General features: G+C 39.1%; 1 protein-coding gene across 1 annotated transcript; it reads left to right on the plus strand.

Moving 5' to 3' along the window:
- The first annotated feature begins 3,114 nt into the window (after positions 1–3,114).
- LOC132955794 (C1q-related factor-like) lies at positions 3,115–8,418 on the plus strand. The gene is made up of 2 exons (XM_061028813.1): positions 3,115–4,016; positions 7,789–8,418. Exons 1-2 carry the CDS (start codon positions 3,381–3,383, stop codon positions 7,966–7,968), a joined length of 816 nt encoding a protein of 271 aa, XP_060884796.1. The 5' UTR covers positions 3,115–3,380; the 3' UTR covers positions 7,969–8,418.
- Positions 8,419–16,737: the final 8,319 nt, after the last annotated feature.

The raw sequence follows: 16,737 nt of genomic DNA on the forward strand, positions 1-16,737 counted from the left end.
TTTGGACAAATAAAGGGCACATCTCACTTAGTCACCTCGTGTGAACGGCTGTACGAAATAGAGGCAGGCTAATTTCATAAAGTGAAGTAAGTAGAAGCCTGGGTTATTCATTTACAGTCTTGTTCTTATCCTCTCTTCTTGCAATTTCAACTTAAATAAATATCACCTGTAGGGACATCTTTATTTTTAAATCACTGCTCAGAGCCTCTTCTTGTGACACTATCTTTGATCCACCTCTTATTTTTTATCTTAGCCTTTTGTGATTTTCATTAATTCTTATCGACTACTTTACTGTTTTTATACTTCTTTATTTATCCAAGTAAAGTGTGGTCTAGACACTTTATTGAAAGTGTGTTTAGCTTTGGTTTAACTTTGGATCTATGAAGAATGGAACGCAAATGCTGGGTGGATGAATATCAATCATTTATTTTGAGATATGTTAGAGAACCACAAGAGGGCACTAAATGCAACAAATAAAGCCAAGTCTTTGTATATCACTTCATAGAGAAGACTGACAAACTGTTTTCAGATTATTTCAATACTAAGTGTCAAAATAGACAGGATTTTAATATGGGAGTACACGTCTAATTTTCCATCACATTTTTTTTTATTACATGTTTCTCTTAGTAGAAAGAGAGGTTCACATTGCAGGCCCTGATGTGAAATAAATTAGCCTATATTTGTTTTTAGTTGCAACCGCCACTAAATGAAAAATGGTTATATTAGGTATCATTAAAATATTTTAAAAAATTAAATCTGTCCTCTGTCATACTGACTGTTTTTACGTCTCTGATTTTACTATATGTCATCCTCTAGAAAGACCCAGCAAGACAGCAGCGCTTGAGGTGTCTGACTCAGTACTATTGTCGTGTTCTATGACAACAGCAGCATTAAAAATGTGGAGAAGAGTCACAAAATCTACTGCCTGCTTATACCACTCAAGCAAATCAAATATAACTGGATGATTCCAACGAGCCAAGTTTATGTAACTGGCTTCAATGTGACTTTGTTTTTTTTGGATGTTGGTTAATTGGTAGGAGGGAGAATTTACAAGTTTCTCCCACAATGTGTAGTTGACGGAGGAACATTATGTATATTTGACAAATAATCAGTCATGTTTTAGATATACTACACCCTGCCTTTGTGAAAACAGAAATTAAAAAACCCAACATTTTTTTGTGTGTCAACTTTTTAATTGAAACAAATCCTGCAACAGTAAAATATTCAGTGTCTGTGGAGATTTTGGACAAAGTTTTACATACAGGCTTTGGGGTTTGAACAGGGAACAAAATGAAATGGTTTCATGTCCACGTCTGTCCATTTACATGACACTCCAATGGAAACATCTAGAAACCTTCTTAAAATCAGTACATCAACTCAGAGGAGTTTTGAAAACGTTGAACGTACAGAGAACTGGCAAATCGAGCAGATGCCTCCCTGCCAACACACTGAGATTGGACGAGTGTGAGTGTATTCAGCCAACTCATGTGGAATTATGTGGAATGTATTTGAGTTGATACAGAATATGAGCTGAAGTGATATTTCATTTTTAGGCTTTAAGAAGATGATTTCCAACGAGCATGCACCAAGCAATGGAGAGGGGAAACAGCAAACACCTTCACTGTATTTGCTACAGAAACTAACACAACTATAATAAATACATTAAATATGGGCACTAGCCATCTCCAAACATTGCAAAGAAAGAAAGAAAAATCTTAAAACGGAACTTAAAATGAATAATATGTTGCAGCCGTTGTGTAGATTAAAACTCATCAGCCAGGAAGATATAAGAATCTAAGAAACATGACTTGGAACACCTATTTAATGTTGATTATCTGAAACAAGTGCTAGAAACTAAAAAACAGCCATTAAAAAAAAGAATCTACCACTAATATTAATTTGAAGGATATAACAGAGGGGTGAGAGCAGCATTAGTAAAGAAAAATCAACAGGCAATGCCAAGTTGTAGATCAACCTGAAATCCACATAGCATGCTAACTGCTAGCACACAAAACATTTGGGCCCAAAACATTCATTTTAGCTTCAGTAAAAACTACTTCATCTGAAAAGTAAAGGGAAGCTATCTCTATAAAAAAAATTTGGTAGAGCAAACTATAATTCTTTAAAAAATAGTTTTCCTAGCTGGCTTTAGCTTCCCAATGAAATGCTAAAAAAATAAGCACTCCTGGCAGAAAAGTGTTGCGCTGTAAGCTAGCTGGCTATGTTAACTCCAGTTGTCTGCTTCAAGTAGACCTACTCTAATTTGCAAGACTAACTGTATATCATTAAAACAAATCTTTGCAACAGACAGGAAACATTATGACATTTCACAGCCGGTGGCTTGAGCACAAGTAGGCTATATCACCACAGCTAAAATCTATAAAGGAGGGTCAATGTCTTCATCACATGAATCCAGAAACACTGTCAAAGCTAACATTTAAAACCTAGATTTGGATAACATTTTAACAATCCCTTTAGATTTTAGAAGTGGTGTATGTCTTGTTTGTGAACAGCTTCTCTGCCAGACTTCTCTGCTTGTGCCGGTTTTATTTTGTTGTCACAACCTAAGGACTCGGCAATTAATTAATGGAGTAATATCCTATGAAAGCCAATAGGGATTACATCTATTACTAATGTAATAATAAAATATTTTCCTTACAAATTCACCTTCAAAAAAATACGTTAAAATAATCGATTAAACAACAATAATTATATATAAATCAGTGCTTCTTAGAGGTCTAGAATTATTTTAATGTACTCAAAATATTTTGGCATACAAAATCATTGCCAATTATTTAATTTGATTGAAATGTTTAGGGTCAAATAAACAATAATGGAGTATAGAAATGTTAGTGGTAGTATAATAATGGTGTTATAAAAAAATAAATAGAGATCCCTTATCAAGAAATTTCCCCCAAAAAAATTTCTTTGCATGTTCTGTGCCCTAAATATCACACTCTACCCTGGCTGCCAGTAGGAAAGTGCCCTCCTCAGCCCTGACTCAGATTGTTGGTGAGTGTATGTTGCTCACTCTCTCCTCCCCTTGCGTCTTTTCTTTTTTTTTCTTCTTCTCACAAGCAGTCTTACTCTCTCCCTCCTCCTTTCCTCTTACTCTCTCTCCTCACTCTCCCAATCCCTCTCTCCTTTTGATCACTTCAGTCCTTTGCTCCACTCTCCTTTACTCCTACATTGCTCTGTCACTCACTCGTACCAGCTCTCCATCTCCATCATCCAAGATCCTCAGTGTGTCTGCGTTTTGCCAGGTGGACGCACTCCCCACAGTCACCATTTCCACCCCGGAGAGTTCCACGGTGGCTGCGCAGCCCCTTCCCCGGCTGAGCATCGGGCGTAAGACCCTGGTGGCAGCTGCCGTGGGGGTCATGCTGGTCCTGGTTCTGGTAGTTCTCATACCTGTGCTTGTCAGCTCTGTTGGCACGGGTGGAGCGGATGACAGCGCAAGCCACTTTGAGATGCTGGGTACCTGCCGCATGGTTTGTGACCCCTTCTCCAGCACGGGTACAGCGGGCACAGGACTAGATACAGCGACCACAGGCCTACAGGTGGACAACGACGCAGATTTGAGCGACCACAGCATAGGCCCACCCCTGCCTACTTACAGTGCTCACGGCCCCCAAGGAAAACCAGGACGGCCGGGCAAGCCTGGACCCCCAGGACCACCTGGAGAGCCGGGCCCACCAGGACCTAAAGGCCCCCCGGGAGATGGTGTCGACATTGTGCGGACAGGGATTCTAGGTTTAGGGGGAAAAGGGTCAGTCAGCACAACCACCTACAACACCTCCCCTCGGGTGGCTTTTTATGCAGGACTTCGAAACCCTCAAGAAGGTTACGATATTCTACGATTTGATGACGTGGTGACTAACATTGGTGGGAACTATGAAGGGGCAACAGGCAAGTTCACCTGTAAGATTCCTGGAACGTACTTTTTCATCTACAATGTGCTGATGAGGGGAGGAGATGGAACCAGCATGTGGGCTGACCTGATCAAGAATGGTCTGGTGGGTAACACTTTAAATCTAAAGACACCTTCGCAAACCAATTCACTGTTTAATAGTGAATTATTTTCCTCTTCAATACAGATTCTGATACATAGACTGGATTAGTGGGAAATATAAAGTACCCCTCTATTTCTAGTGTGATGTAAAAAAAAAAAAAACTATACATAATTGACAAAAAGGACTCTAGGCTAACACTTGATAACTTTGACTAACATTACATTCTCTGCTGGCACCGCACTGTTGTTTGTTATCATCACGAGATAATTTACCTGATATCAGTTTTTTTTTTTGGGGTGGGGGGGGGGGGGATTGGTTATGGTATCATAACAGAGCATTGACTGGCATTTACACCATACCAGATACTGCACAGGTCATCTGGGGAAAACGGACTCTAGTCCATGGAAAAAATGGAAAAAAAATAACAAAAAAATCTTCAACTAAGTAAGTAAGTGTAGATTATTGACATTATGAGAGAAAAAAACTGAATCCTGTTTTAGAAGAACCCACATTTAAATACTCAGAGAGCAAGCAGGATAAATTGAGTAGTCATGCATTCATGTGGATAGTGATTTTAGGTCTGTCTCGTTCTGGTGTTATAGTACAGCATAATGACAATTCATAGTGGCATGCTGCCAGATTGTGTATCTGTGCATATTACACATCTGATGATGTACACGTTGAAGTGAGTGGAAGAAGTGCAGCGCTATCTCAACTCTGCACACATCAGAACACAGCCTGGGGTAGTGGCTAGTTCAAAGCTGGTGCCCTTTGAAATACAACAAACTTCATGGAGTCATGATGTGCTAGTGTGCGTTATCAGACTGCCTGTCAGGCTCAGGCGTTTCACTCTCAAACCAGGACTTTTGCTATATTCATGGATAATGTTGTAATGTCTTCAAAGCCCCAGGTGATGACACTGATCAAGCACCATGGTAACCTGAACCTTGATATTTCCCTGCAAACATCTCAGACAGGCGGCAACAGGCTGGACACAGATTGGATACAGCAACACAAACACCTGCAAATTATTTTTTTTAATCCAACACAAGGGCCACTCAGTAAATAACATATTTGTGGAGCATAATACAAATCACTTTATGTTGAGGGTGCTTCATAGAGCTGAAGGGTCTACTATGTTACAATTGTCTTTTTAGGTTTTTACTCATTACATGGTACACTTCATGAATTACAAAATAATTACAGGCTGCACAAATCTAAACACATTTTGATATTTAGTGTTCTAAAAGCTTCAAATTGCAGTTGTTTTTGTATTGTCAGCAAGGAACAAATTGACTTGTACTGAAATCAAAGACAAAAACATCACATTGAAAAACATTTCTTGGACAGATTATCAACACAAATGTAAAATAATTTAATATTTTATATTGCAGCTTATACACTGATGACAATATAATGTATAATATTCCTCTTTAAGTTTTTACAGTTAGCTTGTATTTTTGTAAAGAGGCTGTGCCTTAATTTAAAAGGGCAATGTGGCTCTTTCCAACTTCTCATCCTAATGTTGTAACCCTACACCATATTTAAAAAACTTTCCCCAATATACACATACTGCGATTAGCAATATTTTTTTCTACTTAAATTGTGAAAAGGGCATTGAATCTGCTGATAAAGTGAAAAAAAACAAAACAATAAAGAGGTTATTCTTTAAAAAGAAATAAAGATTAAAATGAAATGAAGGGTACTTTAATTAACAGTCTATACTGAAGACACATCTGTCAGCTTGATACTTTAATTATTGTGGTACACAATTTGGCTGACTATTTCTTTATGGGGATTATTTTGAGGTGCCTTCCTCACTGAACTTTTCTGCTGCTGTCTAGAAACCTTACATATGTACAAAGCTTAATCACCACAGTCACACATTTATCTTTTTGTTATTGCTATATTTAAATCTCAAATTGTCTTAAGAAACTTTGAATTTGAGATTTTTCATGAAACATGATGAAACTAAAAGTAAATGGCTTGAATTCTGCCAAAGAAAATGTAATCATCAATGAAGGTTTTCATGAATCCGCATACAAATAACCAAAGTTCAGGCTAAGAACAAAACAGTGCACTAACCACAAAACAGAATAACAGTCCCTACCTGGTTAATGGGGACCCATTAGGAACAAAAACACTTAAACTACTGATTAAATCATCTACATAATGATACATCTTCATTCATATTTATTCACACATTAAGCCAATGAGGGAAAAGTGTTGCCCCTCTGCTTTAGCCACTAATTTAGCACCTCCCTGGTTAAAATGACCAAAGAAGTGATATGAGATAGACCCTATAGCAAACATAATGCACAAAGTAAGATATAGTTTAAAGTGTATTGTCGGTAATCATCAGACATCATGCTGCTCTAGTAGAGCAGAGTTTAGACACAGGGAGGGAAGAGAAATCAGGCTGCGTTGCCCTCAAGTGTCAGAAATCCATCATCATGCTGTCATCTCTCGCTCAACCTCTACTTTTGAACCCTGCAGCCTCTGTAGGTGAACAACTTACTCCCCTGGCTCTAATTAGAACTATTTCCTAATTATATAACGTTTTACGTTTTAAAGAAAATGTAGCCACCAGTTGGTTAAAGCTAGGTTGCCACTTTCATGGAGTGTCTGGTGAAGTAACAGCATGACATCCAACCTGGCAACCCAGATCATTATACATCAGTTAAGCTTAGAGGGGTTTTCTGCCTTCTAGCTGTACATGCAAAGCAACTTCTAACACCTCCAGTAATTACTTCATGTTGACATGATGACACTCATATATGGGATAATGTGGTATTTTTAGTGTTCCACCCCAAAAAAAAAAAAGGTGAATGTGGAACACGAAGCATAGGGATAGTATGCCCGGCCATCCTTCCTTAGAGGCAGACTGACTCAATCCTGACCCTTTCAGTTGAGTCATGAGAGAAAAACAGGATATTCATCATAGGGGACACACATTCCACAAAAAGTCTCAAATACAGTCCACAGTTCTTACAAATATTCCCTTGAAATTAAGTGTTTTTCTGATCAACTCACACATCGGAGAATTGCGGCAGCACATTGTTTAGTTGTGTTTGTGTACGTCAATTATTTTTTGTCATCCTCTGTCATATCATCTAAATAATGACTTTTTTGAAAGAGGTTATAATATTTCATATATTCCTATTATTTCCTATGAGTGAATGCACTTGGTCATAACTACGGAAGCCCTAAGCGGACATACATCCATGCGTGTCATGTACTCCATTTTTATGTTATAACCAGTCTTTGCTCTCTGAATATCTCGACTTGTTCGTCCTGTTTTTCTCGAGAAAACAACGCTGGTTTTCCAGTGGCAACTGTTAAATTTAGGGTTGGTTTCTTGAGATGATGGTTTCTTATTTTTCCTCATGTTCTTTGAATGACAAAGCTTGTTTTTTCCATTAAAACAGATTGATTTTCTCATTGTCTTAACGCGATTGAATTACTGTGATATTGGAATAATTTTCCGGCAATCTCAATAAAAAAAAAAAAAAAGAAGCTGGTCACTGTGATATGTCAAACCCTGACATGCATGCTGCCATTTCCGCACTAATGAGGTAAGTTAGGCTTATTTCTGTGTCTGTTTTGTGCTTTTACAACTCTGGGGATAAGACATTCATAAATCTAGATATTTCTGAGACAGCTGGAAATTACTCTTTATCACAGGAAAACAGAATACATAAAATGTATGAATGCATGACGATAGGCATCAAGCATCTTTTCCTTACTCTCCTCTTCCCTGTGTGTCATATTCCAGGTGAGGGCCAGCGCCATTGCCCAAGACCAGGACCAGAGTTATGACTACGCCAGCAACAGTGCCATCCTTCATTTGGATGCAGGCGATGAGGTTTTCATAAAACTGGATGGGGGCAAAGCTCACGGGGGCAACAGCAACAAGTATAGCACCTTCTCAGGTTTCATCCTATATGCCGACTGATGAGCGGACAGGACGTAGACTGAGAGGTGAAAGGTCAAAGCCAGAGGACATTCACTTCCTGACTCTCGCACAGCTCTCGCTGTAAGGTCGATGTTGCCCTTAGCCACTGATCCACCATCAGATTATTGTTGTGTGTTTTTTTTTTTGTTTTTTTTTTACAGATGTTTGAGGTCAGCATTGATACTGTCTGTGACTAATGCTGTGGACCTGTGGTTAGCGGTAACGATCCACCTCATCCATATGTTCCATTGTAAACAGGGTGCCTATGCCGCCAGGGTGATGGACGTGAGCAACAAAACAGTGACAGTCATCTTTGTGTGTCATGCTGTGGTGCAGTAGCAGTCCTGACAGTGCAGAAGCCTCGCCATCATTTTTAAGCTGTCATGTCAATTTCAAGCGTGGAAATCTAACAGCTGTGGCGACTGCAGTGTATGTAAAAGTAAATGTTAAGGTTTATGTTAAAAAAATGTATCGTATGCTGTTTGTATGATACATACAAAAGCCATAATGGATATGCATCTCTGTTTTTTGGTGATTGAACTTTCTGGTCGTTTTCTCGATTTCTGAACTTATTTGTCTCGGGTCCCCCAGAGATAGAAAAGCACAAAACAAATATAGAAATAGGCCTTTACTTTCTTACCTCATTAGTTTGGGCAATGGCAGAATGGCTTGTTGTGGTTTGGCCTATCAAAGTGAGCACCAGTCTACAGGAAAATGATCTCGCTATCACGAGGAGCCACGTCTCGCCATCTGAGATAATGGGAAAACAAGTCGAGATCAATATAGAACAACCAAAACAAACTCGGCTCAGGAAAATCAGCATTGTTATCTCTAGCTGAGGAGATGAACAAGTGAAGATCTTCAGAAAAACAACCAGAAATGACTCGTTATCACAAGAAATGGAGTAACTGAAATGTATGAATGCATGTCTGCTTTTGGCTTCAAAACGCATATTTAAACCTAAAAATTGGGAATTTGTCAAATATTGGACGCCAAATTGAGATGATGCTTTTTTTTTGGATGGTAGCTGTCCTAAAGTGTATTGTGTCTCTATGTGAAGATTTGGAATATCATGTCATTTTAACATTTGACTTGTGTATATACTGTAAGTTTGGTATTGGATTTGTGTCTCATCACAGTCAAAGTATTGTACAAACACAATATTGTGTGTCTTTTAAATAATATATATGTTGGTAGTTAGTTGGTCAATTGTGTTATGGCTAATGTGCTCATTTGTAAAGACTTATTTATTAAAGTAATGCATGTAACACTTGTTAAAATGTTTTGTGTGTTTCCACCAATGTTGAAGAGAAATACAGTGATTTTAAACAAAGTGTAATCATGGGCTTAAAGAGAATCTATTGGTGTTTCTTTTACTTTTAATGTCCATGACTTTTCATTAAAAAAGGTTTTTTTTTGCATTTCCTCACACGTTATGTATGCTTAATGTCGCTCACCTTATTTCTTTCTTGATCAGGTAGTTTTATCCCTCAATTTTCCAGTAAAACAAGCAATTAGTCCTGCTGATGTTACACACAGGAGAGCCAGCGAGAGGCAATCAATGCAGAGATGATCACTGAGGGAAAAGGACAGGAAATCACAGCTGTGTTAAATGCCAAATGAAGCGAAAGATGATTGTGTCTCACAATCATAGGAGCGCTGTGCTTTTTTACCCTCTAATGGGTGAGGATTTGCTCCGATACAGCGCGGGGAAAAAAGTCAGGGGTATTGGTGTTAGAACATATCATGACAAAGCTTAGATCAGTGTCAGAAAGTAATCCAGGGCAAATTAGGCTCTGTTGTGACGGCGACACAAGTGTCAGAGACAAGGAAGTAGCTTCCAGGCCTGAACTGTAAAAAGAGATGCATGTATTTTTATATTTTCTTAAAAGCGCACTTTGGTAACATTAAATTCTTTGGACACACTTCCTCTTTGACGTAGACCATATAGGGGGCGAACTGTCTTTTATTTAGTTTGAAAAAAAAAAAAACTCAAGAGAGTTCAAGAGCAAAAGTTTTGCGTGCTGATATATAATATTGACATGGAAACAATGTCAAAAGGCACATTGAGTCACCCACTGAAGGTTAAAAAACTGAGTATGAGCCCAATTTCACATCCTGAAATGCCACATGAATCTCAATTAAATCTAACATTTTGTTTTGAACTGGTGTAATAGTCTATTGAAATGTCTGTACAGGGTAAGAGCATCCTGTTGTCTGTTTAACCGTTTTGTACAGTGAGGGCCATGAAGCCCTCTGGTCTAAACTTATGCAGCAGAATTCCTCCAGATACAATTAAGGCGGAGGGTCCGTGCCTTAGCAGAGGTCACCCGAGCCTCAGGGCAGCTGAACGTTCGCACAGGCTCTTTTCTCCTTGCAGGGCGTATGAGCACATCGTCAAATTAGAGACCTCATGTCACAATGTCAAAGACAAATGCCTCCGGTCTGCTAGAAATGGCTTTCACTGCCGAAACTACTGGAGCCGTAACATTGCATGAGAGGGTGCAACATCTGGACTCTTCTTTAAGTCCTCAAGGAGAAGCACAAACACAACAAAAGCATTCCATATATACAGGGGAAAAAGGTGTTAGAGACCTTAAGCCATAAGTTCAACATTCTTTACCGTCAAAATAAATAAGTAAAACAGGGGGAAAAAAAGCATGACCTGACTTTTTTTCAGAGAAAAGGTTAATTAAGCAATGCAATCATGTAAGCAGCAAATGCTAGGTATTGCATCATATTGAATAGATAAATAGGAACCCCCTATTTGCCATCTACCTTTTCTTCTTTGCTGAGACATTTACCAAGGTCAGAGGCAACGGGGGGTTCGGCCAAAAACCATCTGTGGAAACCTCTGTGCAGAGAAATAATCTTGGCAGGCACCGTGTTTGCCTCATCCTGAAAAACTGGGTGATCCTTAGCTCAAGCTATTGTGCTGGTGTAAGCGACACAATCCCCCTCCTCAGGGCTGTCTGGTTTGAATCGTGACTTTAGCTGAACAACCTACCCAACAGGACACTCCCGGGCAGGTGTTTTATTAAAGTGTTGAAACAGCATCTGGGCTGTATGCGACGGGGGAACCTTTATACTTCTATTTCATCTCAAGTTGTCCCTGACTTTAAGCAGGTCCACGGTTTGAAGATAAGCGTTCAAGTGCTGTAAGCTGCTTTTTGTTGACGTAAGCTTCGTCCCTTGGACTGGGCTGTGTGGGGATATTTTAAGATTTTCTACTGTACCTCTTTTCATCATGTTTAAGTAGAGGGATTTGAAAGATTATGTCTCTGCTGCAGACTTGTTTTTTTTATTAGGTAATCTCCAGTGTATGCAAACGTAACTGAAGGAAATTTAGATTCACTCACTCGCTCCCACTCCCTATCAGTAAACTGAGATGGCTTCGGCTTGACATTTGCAGGGGCCAATTGGTGAGACATGAGGCTTATCAGGCTACAACAGAATGCTAGTGTGTGATTGTAGGTCTGTGTGTGTGTGTGTGTGTGTGTGTGTGTGTGTGTGTGTTCCTGCATGTTTGTTTCGTCGCAACAGAAGAATGTGTGGCTTGTGGAGAGAACCTCCCCTGAAAGGTCTTGTGCGATGTTAATGAGCCCTTGGTGATGTTATCTTGAACATTGCCACTTAACTCACCAGGGGAGATCCAAATTAGAGATAGATGCTTCAAGTGTTAAAACTAAATTGCCCCTTTGTGCTCCTGTTCATTTCCTCCTACTAAAGTACAGCCACCTGCCCACACGAGCTTGAACAAACGGTTTTACTTGTGTAAGCATGCACTTAAGAAGATGTTTTCTTAGACCACAATTTGGCAGCAGAACTAGTCCCACATGTCCTAATTAAGTCATTTTAATAGTTTTTTATGGTGCTAAAAGCAAGCATAAACCGTAGAAAGAAAAAGAGCTTACTGCCATGCTATCTTTCTGAGCACGTTAGCATCATTCTGAGCAGTGCTTGCTAACATGCTTAGAATGATGCTAACAAGCTGATATTTAGAAGACTCAAGTTTATCACGTTTTGATAGTATTTCAAGATGAATACTTAATTGTTGGAGAAGTTGAAACTTTAACCTGCTCAGGGAATCATCAGTGTTACTGCAATCCACCCTCTGGGGGGGGACAAGGATGTGTTTACCAAATATCATTCAATCCATATGACTACATACTAAAACAAATTGTAACCTCGCCACATAGACCATGAAATGAGTATTAATTGTCCTAGAGCAAGAAATGTCTACACAAACTTGTTTTTGCCTGTCAGGTGCAGCTAGAGAAATTTCCCCATGTCACAGTTCTTGAATTTGAGACGTTTCAGTGTTTCTGTCATAGCCTTGAGTTTGATTTGTGTTGTGTTGTATTTTGTCTATCTTTTACTTCCCTTGTGTTTCTCACTCAGTGTGTTAGTGTTATATTCCTGAGTTCTCTGTTGGTCTTTAGTGTTTCCTGTTTTATTTTGTAGTTCTTTCCCCCAGTGTTGCCATACTAGTTTTGCTTCCTCCCTTTGTGTGTTTTCCCTCGACTTTGATAGCCCGTTTGTTTCACCTGTGTCTTGTTTCTCACACCCGTGGTTCCATGTGGTTACTCCTTTTTTCATTTCCACAGACATGAGTTTTAAATGAGAAAATTGTTTCTGAACATCTACTCTTTTAAATCTTTACAACAATGTCATGGCAATCCATCAAGGAGTTCAGATATTTCAGTCAAGACCAAAGTAGTGGACAGATAGACCCATCGCCTGAATGTTAGCACCTTCCTTACAGCTATTCTAACATAGCTTAAAATCAATGAACAGAATCTGTCCTACTTGTCTTTTTATAGCCCCATTCTTAATCACCACAAGTTTGTATGTATCACTCGGATTCCTACAGAATCCACCAAAAAACAGTGCTGTGTGCATTCTTGCTGAACTACTCCTTGAGGCTACAGACCTAAATCCAACATTCTTCCAGCCTCTCTGCAGAAATTTTACTGACAATTATATCAAGGGTTTGAAAAGATGTCATTGTTTGTGACAGTGTGAATTCACGGTCGGCAGTTGCATGTTTATGCATCATTGTGTTAGGTAGGAATCTTCCTTTTTATGCAACAACAAGTCGGCAGTCCTCTCATGCCTGTGAAGGAGAGCTCTGTTGACATGGAAACATGATGTAGGCCTACAATGGGCCCATCAAAATCTCAATGAATACAATTAAAGGTATGATTACAAGTAGGTAACAGGAAGTTAACGGTTGCTTTGTAAGACCCTAAATCTTGCTTGTATTGTTAAAAGGACAATAGTCTAATCAGTTTCTGCTGCTTTACGCTCAGTTTGCTCTGCTGTGTGGTGGATTAGCCAACAAATCCAGAGGGGAAATACGGTATTCGTGAGCACTCAGTGCAGTTTTAACTGCTAATATTTGAGAGGTGATTTAATATGATTTGCCAGATTATTACATAACCTCCAAATTAAAAATTCTACAGCTCTGGGAAACAAAACAGAGGTTTGAGGTAAATGGTCGGACTAATGGAACAACAGTAGTATTCTGTTAAACCCAAACAGTAATTATGGGTATTCTTTTTCACAGTGATGATAAGCTACCCCAAAGGTACCTGAGGATAACAAAAGCTGTTACTTATTGATACTATTCATTTTTTATTCTGGGGACTATCTACTGTACATCATTATTTACATAATTTTGTCTCGAAATGAGGACTCACCAATGTTTGGGTACCCCAATGTAGTTTTTGGGGGCCTATGGCCTTGCGGTTAGGTTGCGTCCCATAGAGGCTTTAGCCCTCCAAGCGGTCGGTTGGGTTCTAGTTGGATCTTTTGCTCTTTTTCTGCATGTCTATCCCAAGTTTCCTGCTCCATCATCTGTCCTCTCGTAGAAAAGCATTGAAAAGTCCCCCCCCAGCCAAAAAAGCTATACCTTGATGAACACAAACCCACTGCTATTTGCAGTTTATCCTGACAGGCCAATAAGTAAGAAGTTGTGTCCACGTTGTAGTACAGCAAAGGATATTGCTCTCTGCTGATGGCAATATAAGACAGATATGCATCAATGTTATAACTGAGAACTTGTATGTATGTTAAGATTAAACACAGCCCTAATAAATAATAATAATAATAATAATAATAATAATAATAATAATAACTTTATTTATATTGCACCTTTAAAAACACAGGTTTACAAAGTGCTTCAACAAACAGCAAGAACAAAGAAAACTAAACCAAACACAGAAGAACATAAACAACAGCAAGAACATAACAAATGAAAAATACAAAAAATAATTAAATACAATTCCACAGAAAAGAAAAAACATGTAAGAAAACACATACAATGCACTGGATTGCAACCTGTTTATGAATATAAATTGTAATCTACTTTCTGTTTAGGGTTCTAATGTTGTTTTTCATCCTTAATTCACAAGAAAAGCTTTAAGTAATAACAGAACTAAAGTGAAAAAAAGGATATTGAAGGTTAATCAAGTTATAGCCTGTAGCAGCATAAAGGAGCTATTTTATGAGTGGGTGATTTGCTTAAAAAAAACGAGTGGCTTTAATTTGTGTTCAATATCTCATCCTGTAGACTGATGTTACTTGTGTGGCAGAATGTATAAATACACTCAACGGTGGATGTGGGACAGAAATCATGATTTTACATTTTTGTGGATAATGCTGTCTTTGCGTGGGTGCACTACCCCTTGTCCTAGCACTCCTTAGGAGAACATGACAACATGCCCCCTCTATCCCTCCTTCCCAATCTGATCTGGGGACTGTCCAGTGTGTCAGTGACTCAATTCCATCGCCCTTGTTCCCTCATGGCCCTGACTGAGCCCAGGCTAACACGTAGGGACAGGTTGAGTCATGTGGCCGGGGACGCTCCGCTGGCGTGTTGCCTGTCTCTTCACCTCACCGCAGTCTCGTGGATGCAGCCTGACAAGGGGCTACGGAGGCGCTGCGATTGCCCCTTCCTCAGCGTGACACCAGATGCCAGAGTTCAAGAGCACTACAGTGGGTACAGTTGCTCAGGCTTTTATTTTTACCCGTTCAGTGTTCAGATGCATATGTGACCTGGTGTAATGTGCTGAGAGCGAGTGGACACACTAGTGGCTGTGTGAGCTGTTTTTCTCATTCCACTTCATGTCAATTTGTGCTTTTCCAGAATGATCAAATAATGCAACAACACTTACTGCAACACTCCAGCTTTAATAAGTTTCCTCTTAATAACAAATAACTCACAAATGCTCATGTTAAATTTAAAATGGATTAAAAAGACAAGTCCTCCAGGGAAAATATACCCAAAATATTTTTCAAGATTATTACATCTTAATTAAGATAATATTTCCTCTGTTCAATGTGCCTCAGACTCTTCATTTAGATATTTCCTTCCAAGGCAAAGCCTAAGTCCTAATACCATTTAATTTGATAATAAACAATTCGACCATCTATGATACGATACAATATGATACAATACAATAGAATATAATACAGTAGGGTATGGTAGTACAATACGATAAAATACGATATGTTACGATACAATAGGATACGATACGATATGATGCGATATATGTTACAATGCGATACGTTACAATGTGATACGTTACAATGTGATATGTTACAATGTGATACGTTACAATGTGTTACGATACGATGTGTTACGATACGATGTGTTACGATACGATGTGTTACGATACGATGCGTTACGATATGATGCGTTACGATACGATGCGTTACGATGCCTTACGATACGATGCCTTACGATACGATGCGTTACAATACGGTGTTACGATACGATGCGTTATGATACCATGTTACGAAATGACACCATGCATTAAGAAACGTTATGATACGATTTATGTTACATTACAATACCATGCGCTACGAAACGTTACGATGCATTACGTAACATATCGTGATATTTTACGATACCATGCGTTGCGTTACGATACGTTACGATCAAATACCATGTGTTACGAAATGTTACGAAATGTTACGATGCATTACATTACATATCACGATATGTTACGATGCGTTACGTTACATATCACGATATGTTACGATACCATGCGTTGCGTTACGATGCGTTACGATACAATACCATGCGTTGCGTTACATGTCACGATATGTTATGATACCATGTGTTGCATTACGATACGTTACGATGCGTTACGATACAATACCATGCGCTGCGTTACATATCACGATATGTTACGATACCGTACCCCTTGAAATTAAGGCTTAACATGTCGATCCAAACACATAAAGAGGAACTTATACATATTTAACTGTGTATGTCTTGGCATTACAATATAATTAACTAAAGTTGCACGACTGAATTGCTTTTTAAAACCTCTGATGAATTATGCCCTCTAGACAGATGTGCTTTAAATGTGGGGATAAAAAAAAGTAAACAATTCAGACTAAAAAGTAGGTTAGCAATCAATTATCCAGAGTGAAGGGCTGAGTTTGATGCAGAGCTATTTATTTTTCCGTGCCTTTGCTCGAGCTGTACCTTCCCTATCGGCTGTAGGAGGAGTAAATGATGAAAAACCACTCAGACAGGAGATTCCAAAATGTCGACACACTGCGGTGCCGTAGGCCAGCTCTCTGAACATGATGGTGAGATTATAGAAGTCTTTACCCCCTGCCATCAGAAAATTATTTGCGCTGCTGCCAGAGAGGACCCACAAGACACAATAAAGCGGCTGGGTTGTGCCTGCATCCATGAACTCTAACAAAGTGTAACAAGGCAACTTAAGACTTTCACCTTTTAGCTCGACA

This window comes from Labrus mixtus, chromosome 21 (assembly GCF_963584025.1).
Source record: "Labrus mixtus chromosome 21, fLabMix1.1, whole genome shotgun sequence".
Taxonomy (NCBI): domain Eukaryota; kingdom Metazoa; phylum Chordata; class Actinopteri; order Labriformes; family Labridae; genus Labrus; species Labrus mixtus.